The 14,215-nt window shown below is 31.8% G+C and overlaps 1 protein-coding gene across 1 annotated transcript; it reads right to left on the reverse strand.

The window, feature by feature from the left end:
- Positions 1-7,716: 7,716 nt before the first annotated feature.
- LOC108904504 (leucine-rich repeat and IQ domain-containing protein 4-like) lies at positions 7,717-13,840 on the reverse strand. Its single transcript, XM_018707093.1, has 2 exons — positions 13,761-13,840; positions 7,717-9,442 (listed from the first exon to the last, which is right to left on the reverse strand). Exons 1-2 carry the CDS (start codon positions 13,762-13,764, stop codon positions 8,013-8,015), a joined length of 1,434 nt encoding a protein of 477 aa, XP_018562609.1. The 5' UTR covers positions 13,765-13,840; the 3' UTR covers positions 7,717-8,012.
- Positions 13,841-14,215: the final 375 nt, after the last annotated feature.

The following is a 14,215-nucleotide window of genomic DNA, read 5'->3' on the forward strand; positions in this document are numbered from 1 at the left end:
AAAAACCCTCTTAACCCGGTTATGATGCTTAAAGTAGCCTCATGTTTTGAAATGCTGTTTTTATATTGTTTACTTATAAGAGAAATGGACCGAGAAATTGAAGCGGCATAGACAAAGACGGATTGTCGGGGATTAAATTTTAGCTACCTGCTACAATTTAGTACAACCCGGTCACACAAAGTTTTTTTAAAAGTACACCTCATCCATACCGATAATACATAATATAAAAATATTGAATATAAGCACCAGTACTACATTTATTTACGATTTGCATACATAATAAGTTTTTATTACTCCCTTTCATTTCTAAACAGACTATAGCTAGTAATATGCGAAGCATCGCCATAATTTTAAAAATGTTGTCACCGCCGTTCTTGGGGGTGAAAATTCGAAATATTTAGAATTCTTCAAATTTCGTGGCTGAAAACAGACATAGGTATTGTATTTTTGAAACCGAGTGAGTTGCGCGGAACTAAATCTGTACAGGACATAGCTAGTACTATGCGAAGCATCGCCATAATTTTAAAAATGTTGTCGCCGCCGTTCTTGGGGGTGAAAATTCTAAATATTTAGAATTATTCAAATTTCGTGGCTGAAAGGGACATAGGTATTGTATTTTTGAAACCGAGTGAGTTGCGCGAAACTAAATGTGTACAGGACATAGCTAGTACCATGCGAAACATCGCCATAATTTTTAGTTTTGTTCCTTGAGGCATTCCCCACATTCAGTCAAAATTTCACGTCAGTCGGTTCAGTTATAAAGAATTCGAAGGTAAAAACCCTGAGTAACTGGACTATTAGTTATACTTTGAATTTTGCTTTAATAATGGTTTTTCTGAAACAAAACTAAATGTCTCGCCTCGATATTAATATCTTAATATAACTATTACCACTGCGTCAACAAAAAAGCGCCAAGTGAGATATTCTCTCTCCGAAAACCATTACTCATCTTAGTTTTAATATTTCAGAAGTAGTTTCCCCCATCTCCTTAAAATGCCGCTCGAGTTTTAGACGGTTTAAACATAAATATCCAAAACATCGCACCATTAAAAGCAAAGAGAAAAATGTATTAGCATACCTGGCACGTTCTCCACTGACATCGTCACAGCCAACATAAATATCTACTTAGTTGTGTGATATAAAGTTGAGGAATGCGTTCAGAATTCGAATATTTCATAAACTGTTGGCCATGAACGGGGCGAAATTTAATTAACCCCGCGACGATGATATTCTGCAGACAGCACGAAAGGCACTTCGTTAAAAAATGTGTCAGAATTACTCGCCAGGTTTAATACTAATTTGAAAAAGAAAATGTACGGATTGTTCAGTGTTTATATGAGGAGGAATGTTTGGATAAATTCAACTTCAGTAGGTTTTGGAATATTCAGGTGCACAAAATAATCAAGCTTCACAAAACCCAAACCTTTCAGCAATCAATCAAGTAGGCTGGCGATTATTTAACCAAATATGTTGGTAATGGTATAATATTAATTACCCAAAATTATCTCCATTTTCTAAAGGTTGCCGTATTTTTGGCAGAAATCTATTTCTGGAGTTTTTAGGACTGAAATTTCGAAAAATAGAACAAGCAGAACAAAAGTAAGTAGAAAAATAAAATTCTTCCATTAAAATTTTGTTGAAATAAAATTAATACGTTTTTTTAGGAATCACCTTTGTTGCCACCCCAACGTCATATTTTAATAATTATATCATTTTTTTGAATTAATGTAGACATCCTCTTAGATTTTATTTATCGAATTAAATAGCAAGAATACAGGATATTTCTTTGAATAACAATTTCAATATATCAGGTTTTTTAATTAATGTAGATTTTAGATTTTATTTTCGATAATAATTAACGACCCCGATAAACCTCGTATCCCAAATTTGGCGCGAATGTCATTTTTTGAAAATTTGGTCGGCCATCTTGGATCCGCCATCTTAAATTTTGCAAAATTGATCTCGGATCCGTGATCAGCGACCCTGAAAATCCCCGTTTACCAAATTTGGCGCGAATCTGTTATTTTTTGAAAATTCGTGATATCTGACCTTAATTGACCCGTTTTTTTTTTGAGGTTAGAAATAGAACTGTCAACTCTGACCGCGGATTTACGTTCGGCAAGGACTTAACCATATAAATGAACATTTGAATACAGAAAAAACATTTTGTTGTATTTTTTCTAGCACTTTTTCGTGAATTTTCGTATTTTTGACTTGTTTTTTGAGGTTAGAACATTCCTGTGGGTGATAGCTCAATTCTTACACCTGATTCGTGATCAGGAGGCAAAAGTGCTACGGATAACATATGTCGCATGAAAAGTACAGACAACTTTTTTTGTGTGTGGCTGTGTTATTAAACAAACAATACCATTTAGTAGGAACAGTTGCCTTTAAACCCAATATCTGTCTAATGGACTATTTTTGCAAGGAAGAAGTCGAAGAAAAATATGTGTTATAATATTGTATTGCAATTATATGCAGTAGGGTGCCCCAAAAAAAAACAATATTTTTTTCCTGTCTCTTGTGAAAATATGTTAGTTTATCATGTTTTAAGAGCCCCCTCAAAAAATCAGCTAAAAAAAATTTTTTTTAGAGGTCCTTCAAGATTTTTAAAAATTTCCAAAATCGTCAAATATAGAATTTTTTTTAAATTTTTTTTCTCGTTATTTTATCATTTGCTAGGCTGAAAAACATCTCGATTCTGAAAATTTCAAATCGATATTTTAATTTCTAAAGATCACTCATAATTAATTTAACTTTGATAGTAGTGTACCTAAAATGTTTTCGAGCTACTTCTAAAAATAAATATCCAACGAACCAATAATTATTTTATTGAATTTGATGAACAAAAGAATAGAAATAAATCACGAGACACCGATAATAAATTGTCAATTTGATCGAGAATTCGGGTCTATAGTCTGTTTGGAAATGAAAGAGAAAACCCCGAGATAAGAACCGGCCACGGGCGTCGTAATATTTCGTTTCAGGTAATTATCGGGTAACACTAATGCTAACAAAAATGACAGGGATTGGAAAATCGACTATCTACAGACTTTTAAAGGAAACAAAAAATGAACAAGATACTGTAAATCCCCCAAAATCATCTACAGGGAGGTCAAAAGTCGTTATAGATGATTTCTTCAAAAATGTCATTCGCAGAAAAGTACACTCATTTTATTTTAAAAAAGAAATACCAACGCTAAACAAAATTTTAAGTGAACTTTCAGAGGACAACGATTTGCCAAAAATCAGTAGAAGCAAATTATGGGCCGTCTTACGAGAGTTGAATTTTTGCTGGGAAAAGCAGAACAGGAAGTCAGTTCTTATCGATAAAGATGAAATTATTTGTTGGCGAAGATCCTACTTAAGATCAATTAGAAAATTCCGTGACGAAGGGAGGAATATTTATTATCTAGACGAAACTTGGGTCAACGAGGGATATACTGTAACAAAAGTATGGCAAGATAAAAATGTAAAAAGTTTTCGACAAGCATTTTTGGATGGACTTTCAACAGGGTTCAAGGCACCTTCAGGTAAAGGGCGAAGATTAATAGTGACACATATAGGTAGTGCCAGTGGTTTTGTAGATGGCGGTTTACTTTTATTTGAATCTAAAAATACAGGTGACTATCACGAAGACATGAACGCAGATGTTTTCGAAGAGTATTTTACACAGATGTTGGATCTTATTCCTCCGGGGTCTGTAATTGTCATGGATAATGCCAGTTACCATTCACGGCAGACCGAGCGGACGCCTACGACTGCTTGGAGGAAAGCCGATATAATTCAATGGTTATCCGGAAAAAACATTTCTTTTGAAACAAATATGGTGAAAAAGGAACTTTTGACACTTGTCAATCTTAATAAAGATCAGAAAAAATATGTTATCGATGAAATGGCAACAAATCGCCAAATAACGGTACTACGGTTACCACCTTATCACTGTGAACTTAACCCAATCGAATTAGTCTGGGCGCAGGTAAAAGGAGATGTAGCGCGAAATAATACGACGTTTAAATTAAGTGACGTGAAAATTTTGTTAAAAAATTCCTTGGAACGAGTAACTGCAGATAACTGGCAAAGATGTATACATCATGTACAAAAAGAAGAGGAGAAAATGTGGGAACTCGATAATTTAATTGACGTTACTGTGGAACCTATCGTTATCAATCTAGGAGACGAAGATAATTCATCAGAATATTCAGAGGATGAATTTTAATATACCTACTTTTTTATTTTCTTTATTGTACATTTATACAACACTACATTTACTCACCATAATTTGAATTTTCAAAATACATATATTTTTGTGTGGAATAAAAGTCTATTCATTAAATTTAAATAAATATTTTGATAATAATATTGAATAATTTTATTTGAATTACTAAAAACCCTCTTAACCCGGTTATGATGCTTAAAGTAGCCTCATGTTTTGAAATGCTGTTTTTATATTGTTTACTTATAAGAGAAATGGACCGAGAAATTGAAGCGGCATAGACAAAGACGGATTGTCGGGGATTAAATTTTAGCTACCTGCTACAATTTAGTACAACCCGGTCACACAAAGTTTTTTTAAAAGTACACCTCATCTATACCGATAATACATAATATAAAAATATTGAATATAAGCACCAGTACTACATTTATTTACGATTTGCATACATAATAAGCTTTTATTACTCTCTTTTATTTCTAAACAGACTTATAGTAAGTATCTTTATTTTTTATATACGTTTTTTTAAATAGCAAAAAAATAATTTTAAAACATACATTAGAATTTATTTACAATTACCAACGTATCTACATACCAATATTAGTTAATATTTAATAACAAATCAATAATCAAATCATTTAATTTTTTTAACTTAATAGAAGTTTTTCTAATGTTTGACTGTCCGTGCATATTGGCAAAAAACAAATACGGCGATTTGCAAAAGCAATACCTATGTTATTACTAAATCATTTTCCATCGAAGTTTGGGTTTGTAACAGTTTATTTAAAAAGTTGATAAGTAATACAACTTACTAGGCTAATTTCATGCCACATAAACATTTTGCTCCTCAACCAGATTTCTGACTTTATTTGGGAATAAAGATTCCACCTCACGGTGAGATTATTGTCCTATTAAGGAGAAACGTTAATCGTTAAAAACTATTGGTTAATTTCAAGATTTCAGGTAGACGAAAAATGGTGAAAGTGTTCCATCAAATCGACTGATAGGAATTATATTACTGTCACTTAAATATGGCAACCGCAAACAATAGTCAACCGAGGTGTATTCTGCGGGCATTGTTGCATTCGATACTGGGAATGGCGCAGCTGTGTGGGGCCGCTACATTAATGCATAATACGATTTGGATGCACCAGTCGATCGCTGTTGTTCACCAAACCGTTCTTTCTAACATAATTTCCCGATATAATTTATGGGAATGTTATAGCGGAATTGATTCCGTGCCATTTATTTCGCCATTTTATTTCAGGGACCATGTGGTGGAATTAAATAAACAGGAACAGAAACAATTGGTTAGCGTTAAAATATGCAGTTGTTTCGGTGGGAATCTATTCCCTGCTTCTGTTCAGTCTACACTATGAATTCGAAAAGTCTTACACTAGTACATTGTTCGAGTTAGCGAACTGTATTGTGAAGTATTGAACAACAAAAAATTTAGAGCTAGATAAGACGAAGTTGCAGCTCCGTTGGAGCACTTGTAACTATTGTAACCAATTAATGTTTACAAAATTAAACTAAAATTACTTAATACTAATTCAATTCGTTCTGGACTGCTCAAACTTACGTTAGTTTACAGTCAAAATGGGAGGTTAGAATCAACACCCATGTCATCAATGTGGTCAAGGCTACTAGGCAAGATATACAGGATAGTCCTAAAGTACGTTATGGTAACAAAAGTGGTAATTTGTCAGTTTGGAAGTACATATCGTGCGTTTATTGAAAAACTGATTATATGTGCACCATAGATGGATAGACCAAAGCGCAGTTCAACCCAACAACCACAGGTGGTCCCTTCTGTTACCCGACTTAAATCCCTCTAGATTATGTCCTTTGACGGAATTTAAATAATCGTAAAATAGAATCATGTGGCATATTGAATGTAAGTTGATGAGAGGAAGAGTAGAAATTTGTGTTAATGTTAATGTTAATGGTGGACAGTGTCAACTTTTAATGTACTTAAATTCGGTTTGAAAAGTCAAAATACTTAAAAATTAGACTATACTTAGTGCAAGCTTTAACTCTTCTAAAGTTTCTCTAATATCTTAAGGTTTGGATGGTGATACTTAAAAATGTAATGTGTCTATCTCACACCTCCATCACCAAGAATCACATATACTTTCATGAAGTCATTAAGTTTTGGACAGCTGTCAAGAAAAAGGTGATTAATAGTTATTTACATTATTTACCAGTCGAGGACGATTTTGCGCCCGAGCTGAGCGAGGGTTGGTAATAGAGTCCGAGACTGGTAAATTATAATTAACCGCTGCGTGGAGTATAACATTTTATCTGCTCTCACAGTTCTCAAAGTCGCCTTGGTTATTTGGATTTTGTCGTTTCTAAGGTATTTATAAAAAAAGCTACATAAATGTTGCAATTTTGCTGGTTTTGAATTATTATTTCTAATGAGTGTTCATCAAATAGAAAGTGCAGCAAATGCTGCCTGCGAATTTTTATTGCCCGAGAAGTAGAAAGTACGCTACGGACGACCATATTGAAATTTCAAAGAATGGTGCCAGAACAAAAATACTGGTGTTTCTGAAATGTCATTGCTAGCATATTTCATGGAGAAGTCAAGAACTTTAAAGTCACCGAGTTTGTGGAGTGAATACTCAATGATTAAGTCAACTATTTTCATAGAATAGAACGTGGATATATTAAAATATCCCAAACTGTATTAACTTAAGTATCAAAAATAAAATAGCCAACAGCATTCTTTACACTGAGACTTCAACTCCAGGTTCTATACTAGTTATACGTCGCATCATGATGTTTCAATGGATCAGTCAGATAATATTGAGCCTCCGGTTACTGAAATGAGAAAAATATGAATGTATACGCGAGAGGAATAATTATCCAGATTTTATAAATGTTACTAAATGTAATAACTGTAAAATTACTATAAATATCCATTCATAACAATTAGTAATATGAGAAAACAAAATCTACATAGCTGGGAACTTATCGACTTGACATTGACAATGACAATACAAAGATTCAGAAGTACCACGTTGAAAGAAGTAAAAACTGAGCTTGTAAAGTCAATTGCAGAGTTGTGTTCGAAGCTAGGTCACTCGTAGAAGTCCTCATGTTCCGTAATCTTTTCAAAAGTTTATAATTATTATCATCGAGATTATCATTTTTTCTAATCCTACCATAAAATAAAACTATCAGAAACAATAATGATATGTACCCATAGCTACAAATTCAAGAAACAAGTAAGTTGTCGTGTTTATTTCTGATTTAACATTCATTCAGTAACTTTGCACTGGGGAGATGTTTTTAAAACATTACACTTAAGAATATTTAGTTCCACAGTATGCGAAATGAAAGTTATTTAACTTATAACAACTTTAAGGCAAAATGCTTTTTACACTTATAAATGTGGATAAATACGAATCATTTTGTAGGTTATTTCAGTGTAAAATTTAAAATTCAATTTTTTTTTGCTTATTTATTATTCCAATTATAACGTAATTAAAGAAAATGACAGTAAACCTGTTTTACATTTCCCAATTTTTTTAACAAATAAATTGCACAAACTGATCAAGAATTTCTCACAATTGGTGAATATAAAACAGGTTTAGGACTAGTTTTGATTGTTGTAAATTATATAATATGTTATAAATACTACATTAAAACAAAGCTTATTAATTTCTAGCGTTAAAACACAACTATAACATTTTTTATTTTATAATACTAGGAGCTAATTTAGAAATATATTCACAAGAAAACTCAAATACATAATTTGACTTTTACACAGACAGTTACCTAAACGGTTCTATCAGCTATCATCACAGTCTTCAAACATCCAATCATCTTCACTCACATAAACTTTTTCCGCCACACAAGTACTTTTCAAACACGTGTTAGTTTCCTCCCCTTGCCACATGTCGTCTTCAGTATCAATATCCGAATGCACTTTATTGGTTTTGGGAGGTAAGTCCCAATTCTCATCGTCATCAGAAGTACCAAAAAATGCTATACTATTGGTGTCATTGGCATCATCGTAATATAAGTCCAATTCTGAACAGGAATCAATAAGATCCTCAGGCTCCTTTGTCTTGGGACCATCGTAACGATCTTCAATAGAATATTTTTTCCTCAAGTTATTCCTTTTTTCTTCATACAAAGACAAATTTTGAAATTCTCTTGTATCACAGTAGTTGCCTTCCAAATCTATGTAGTTGACAGCATTTACATTGAACGAAATCATGTCCAATGAGTTATTATACAGATCTAATGTTTTCAAATTTGACATGGAGGAAAAATCAGGTACGCCATCGATACAGTTGTTGAATGCCTGTAGTACTGTTAGCTTTTCCATCGACGCTAGACTTTTTGGAACAGACACAATACTATTATTTGATATCACTAGAATCTCAAGATTGACTAGAAATTCTATACCGTCCGGTAACCAGGACAAATTATTGTTCGATACATAAAGTTCTTTTAGTGATTCAATCCATGCTATCCCTTCTGGGAAAATAGATAGATATAAGCCATTCAGCTTCAAAACATTCAGTTCTTTCCATTTTGGCTTTACGAACAATTTATCTAAGTCATCGAACTTGTTGATATAGGACAACATATCGTTACTAATGTCCAAATATCGCATCTGTCTAAAACACTTTAATAAATTGAAGTCGTCGTCTATAAGGCAGCTACTTATAAGTTGAAGTTTTTTCAGTTTGAACAAATTTAAGTTGAAACTGTTTTTCATATATTTATACGTTTTTGCTTTATTGTTGCTGTAATCAAATTCCTCCAAACTAGTACATCTAAACATCAAGAACCACTTCGGAGCATTGACAAATTTATTACTATTTAACTTAATTTTTTTGAGGTACGGAAGGCAATCAGGTTCTAAATCGAAATTTTGAATCAAGTTATAACTTAAATCCAACGATTCTAAGTGTTTGAGACCATTGTAAAGACACGATGGAACGTGTTCTAAGTTATTGTGTGAAAGGCCCAGATATTTAAGATTCAGCTTATTGCAGGCAATTGGTACATCAGTCAAATGGCAGTTGGAAAGTTCTAAGGTGGTTATTTTTGATACATATATGTTATCACAAATTTCGTTCGGTATCACATGACTAAATAAGTACTCTATAGTAAATGCCTTAGTTTCAGTGTTTTCAGTCTCAGATGGATATATTTCGATTGCTTCGTTTTCTTCTCTGGTGATCAAACGTATTTTTGAATTAAAACCTGGAAAAAAAAATAGTTGTCAAACAAATTATACAGGGTGTTTTATACATCGAGGCGAAAAAATAAGGAACGTATACGGGGTGATTGATATTCTATTAAAAAAGTGTAACATAAAAGTTTTGCCGCCAGGCCTTTGTTTTCGAGCATAGTATACAGTGTGTATCACGAAGAAAGTCCGGTAGGATTATCTCAAAAAGTAGTCAGAATTGAAATCTGAAAATTTGCATACAGGGGTTTATCAACAAGATCTATTCAATGAAAATACTGTCAACTTCCTCGCACTTCCGGTTACACCGGAAGTCATCATTAGTTCTGTTATTTCAAGTGGAACACTATGTATATTTATGCATTTTTTAATTCTACGGCAAATTGTAGACTATTTTCATAAGGTACTATGTGCCAAAATGTGACAGTTGTCAAGTTATTATTAATTTTCGGAAAAAATTGACGGATGTAAGTGATTTTTGAAAATAGAATAACTCCGACATTTTGCTTTATTTATTAATGAAATTTGGCATGGATAATTTGAAAACATTGGAATTCTACCAGTTTATGTCAAATTTGCAAAAATTCATACAGAGTGTTTAAAAACGTGTGGCCAATATTGTCACGTTGATGAATTTCCTCAAAAATTTGAAATGGTAGACCCTGTATATTAATACCTTAATGGATGCAGAATTAAATTAAATTAATTTAAAATGATACTATAGTTTCCTATACCCAAAGTTAACAGTTCTTGTGTAAATTGGAAATTGGAATTGGAAAAAGAAAAATCTACGAGTATGGTGGGTTTATTTAAAGCATCGCCCTTTTTAATTTAATATACTGAATTATTGTTTTTGATTAAGGTATAACGATAATAAAAATTACAGTTCATTAATCAGACACCGTTTATTATTCAATTCTTTAGTGCATCAAATCCACCGTACGTTTTTCTGTGCTGAAATCAGTAATTTTGAATTTACACAAGAACTACTATTAATGTAATAATATACAGGGTGTACCATTTGAAATATTTGAGTAAATTCAATTTCAACGTCACAGTATTGGTCACACGTTCTTAAACATACTGCACGAATTTTTGCAAATTTGACATAAACTGGTTAAATCCCATTGATTTCAAATTATCCATGCCAAATTTCATTAATAAATAAAACTAAATGTCGGAGTTCTGTTTTCAAAAATCACTTGCATCCCTCAATTTTTTTCGAAAACTGATAACTTGAAAACTGTCACATTTTAGCCTATAGTACCTTATATGAAATTAGTCTAGATTTTACCGTAGAATTCAAAAATATAAAAATATACAGAGTGTTCCATTTGAAATAACAGAATTGACGATGATGTCCGGTATAACCGGAAGTGCTAGAAAGTTGACACTATTTTCATTGAACAGGTTTTTTTTAAGAAATCCCTGTATACAAATTTTCAGATTTCCATTTTTAGTACTTTTGGAGATAACCTTATAATGTTTAACTTTAGTAAATAACAGCAAGCCATGAAATAAGTGATAAAAATCATCAGTGAGGTGATTGAATTATTAAGAACTTTCAAGTAAATTTCCTGTTTAATTGCAATTGTTTCGTAACTTAATGGGATAAATGAATAACGATACAATAAGTTATTATGGTAACAATAATAGGTTTACAAAAATGAATATTTTATTAAATGCAAAAAGCAATAATAATAATAAAATAATTATATGTATCTGACTGCGTTCATTGTTCTTTGCATAAAATATTCATGGTTATTAATTTCCACTGCGTAAACCAATTGTTTTAAATGCCATCATAGAAAATAATCCAAAGGATTCAAGTCAGGTGATCTCGCTGGCCATAGCACGTGACCACGTCGACCTATCCCTCTCCTGCAAAAAGTTTCTTCTAACCAAGTGCCAAGAGGAAAATCTTCTAGCAATTCTGACATCTTGTTTTTAATTTAAGTTCGCCTCAATATCGAAACGATTAGGAGGACTTGAATCGGAAGTAGTCGCTTGAGGGCTCGACCCCACATAGCTATAGGAACATTGATGAAAACTTCTTTTTGTTTGTTTATATGGTCATTATTTATGTTATTCCGAGTAAAAGTACTTCGGCCGACCAAAGGTTTAAGTTTTTCAAACAAAATTAAACTCGGCAAAAAATTTAAAGGAGCAGAAAAATTTCCAAAACTTTTTTAGTGATTTTTTAATTGTAATTTCGTGATTAATGGTCGCATTAAAGCTTGAAGATTCTAGTTTTGAAATCTTGAGATGAAAATTCTTTTTGAGCTCACTCACGGCGCAATCAAAAGAAATAACGCAAGGTATTTTTTTTTTCAAAACTGCACATGACCTCAGAATTTTTTTTTCTGGCTTAGGTAATCAATGCCATGGTCATTTAGCCTGATTTATTATCTCTAATTTGTTTTTTTTTGTTTTATTTTCTGTGCGATTATTTCTCAGTGATATCGGCTATTCAGTGAAAAGTGACCTTTCAACTAATGATGGTTTAGCGAACGGGTTTTAGAAACCCGAATCAATCCTTTTCAAGGGCCCTTTGCTATTTGAAAAAAAAAATAATAAATTTATGCTCAGTATTAATTATGAAAAAGTGCAAAAAATTACTTTTTCTGCTGTTTTGGAAAATCAACGACTACTTTGCAAATAATGCGAAAAGTGTCAATGTTTTCCTTTCCTGGGTCCTTGAAGTTTTATAAAAAATTAAAGGAACAGGTTTATTGCTCCTTAAACATCAGTTAATGATTAAAATGGAAATATTTTTTTTGCTTTATATTTCTCTCAATTTCGCGTAAATAGCGAAAAAAAATTCAAAATTTTGAAAAAAAATCGATTTTTTCAACTTTTTTTTAATTAAAAAAAAATTTTTTTTTCCTCGATATTTCAAAAATTCAATGTAAAATTGTTAAAATTTCTTTTTTTAATTTTGAGAAAAAAAAATATTTTTTCAAAATTTTCAAATTTTTTTTGATATTTGATGAGTATTTTACGCGAAATTGTAAGAAAAATAAAGCAACTTTTTCAAATTAATGGTTAGTATAAAAAAATTTTTTTCTCAAAAATAGCAAAGGGCCCATTGAAGAGAGTTTCTAAAACCCACCTTCCGTTCGCTGAACAATCATTAGTTCATGAAAAAAAAAGGTCACTTTTCACTCAATAGCCGATATTTCAATGAGAAATAATCGTACAGAAAATAAAAAAAAACAAATTCGAACTGATGGATCGGTTAAATGAGTTTATTAAGCCAAAAAAAAAATTCTGAGGCCACGAGCAGTTCAAAAAAAAAAAATTTGCCTTGCATTATTTCTTTTGATTGCGCGAAAGTGATGTTCAAAAAAATGTTTCGTCGCAAGATTTCAAAACCAGAATCTTCTCGATACAACCACTCATGAAGTTACAGCCTTTTAAAAATCAATAAAAAAGTTTGGAAATTTTTCTACTCCTTTAATTTTTTTGCTGAGTATATGTGATACATTAACAAGGACAGCAATTCGTCTAATACTATTCCTGGATTTCCAAACATAAAATCTATCACTCCTTCAATCTCAACATCATGTTTTTGGAGAAGATCGCCACCATCAATACTAGAATTACTAATTCCAAACTATAGGATTTTTTGAAAAACTCTTGAAAACACCCGATGAGACGGTTCTCGCTTGTTAAAGAATCTCCTGTTGTATTAATTTCCTACAAGCTTGTAATGCGTTGCCGTTACAAAAGCCGTATACAAAAATAATGTATGCGTATTCATCATTTGAAAACTGCATGTTTAACAAAACAACCAAACCAACACAACAACTTTGACGTCTAATAAACCTGAAAACATTTATGTTCTGTCACCTCATTCATTACATACTTTTGTCACTTTACCATTATTTATTAAATTTAAACATTAATCACATGCAGAAACTTTGAAGTCTAATACTTAACTTTAATTGTTCATGAGGCCTAAATATAACAAGAAAATAACATAGGTGAATGATTATTTTTTAAATTTTCAAATCATTTATCATTGTCAACAAAAATCTTTTTGGAATGAATTGTTGAAATTTACAAATCATCTTCGTTAATCGAAGACAAATAATAATTCTACAGACGTACGAAAGGTTTTTTTATATTTATTAATTGCAAGGTTTAATTTTAATAAACGCCTCTGTAAGAATTTCTCCCTACGCCTATGCCTACAGTTTACAACGTTCCGCGGCGACCTTTACAACTGCGCTGTAATGCGATCAAATATAGGCCAATGTCTAGTAAGAACAAAATGAATCAATAACGAATGAAAGAAACTACTAAAGCAACGTTCGAGAATGTACTTACCCATTTCGTAATCCCACTAATTTAATTGTATGCCAAAAGTAGAATTAAAGGGAAGAGATAAAGCACCAGATAAAACAGCACAACACACACGACAGGAATAAGTGAGGTTAGGACGACTCGTAGTCGCTCGGTTCTCGCCATGGTCGTATCAAACAAAGGGGTCAGAATTAATAATGTAATTAAAGAAATCCATAATTTATTCTTAAATAAGTCATATCTTTTTAACTATCCACTTTTTTTAGTTACCGTTACCCAAGATATTATTTGAATAAAAATTCATTCGCAATGTTAAACACTGTTTTTCTTGTACAACCGTTAACCACTTCCAATAAAAATTTTTGTTTTATTAATAAAATTTGATTTAGAAAAATTAATAATGTCCTGAAGACATCATAATATAAAGAGAAGCGACAGATTTGAGATTAAAAAGAAATATAGATGCCACAAATGTTTCT

The sequence above is a fragment of the Anoplophora glabripennis genome, unplaced genomic scaffold, assembly GCF_000390285.2.
Source record: "Anoplophora glabripennis isolate ALB-LARVAE unplaced genomic scaffold, Agla_2.0 scaffold157, whole genome shotgun sequence".
Classification (NCBI taxonomy): domain Eukaryota; kingdom Metazoa; phylum Arthropoda; class Insecta; order Coleoptera; family Cerambycidae; genus Anoplophora; species Anoplophora glabripennis.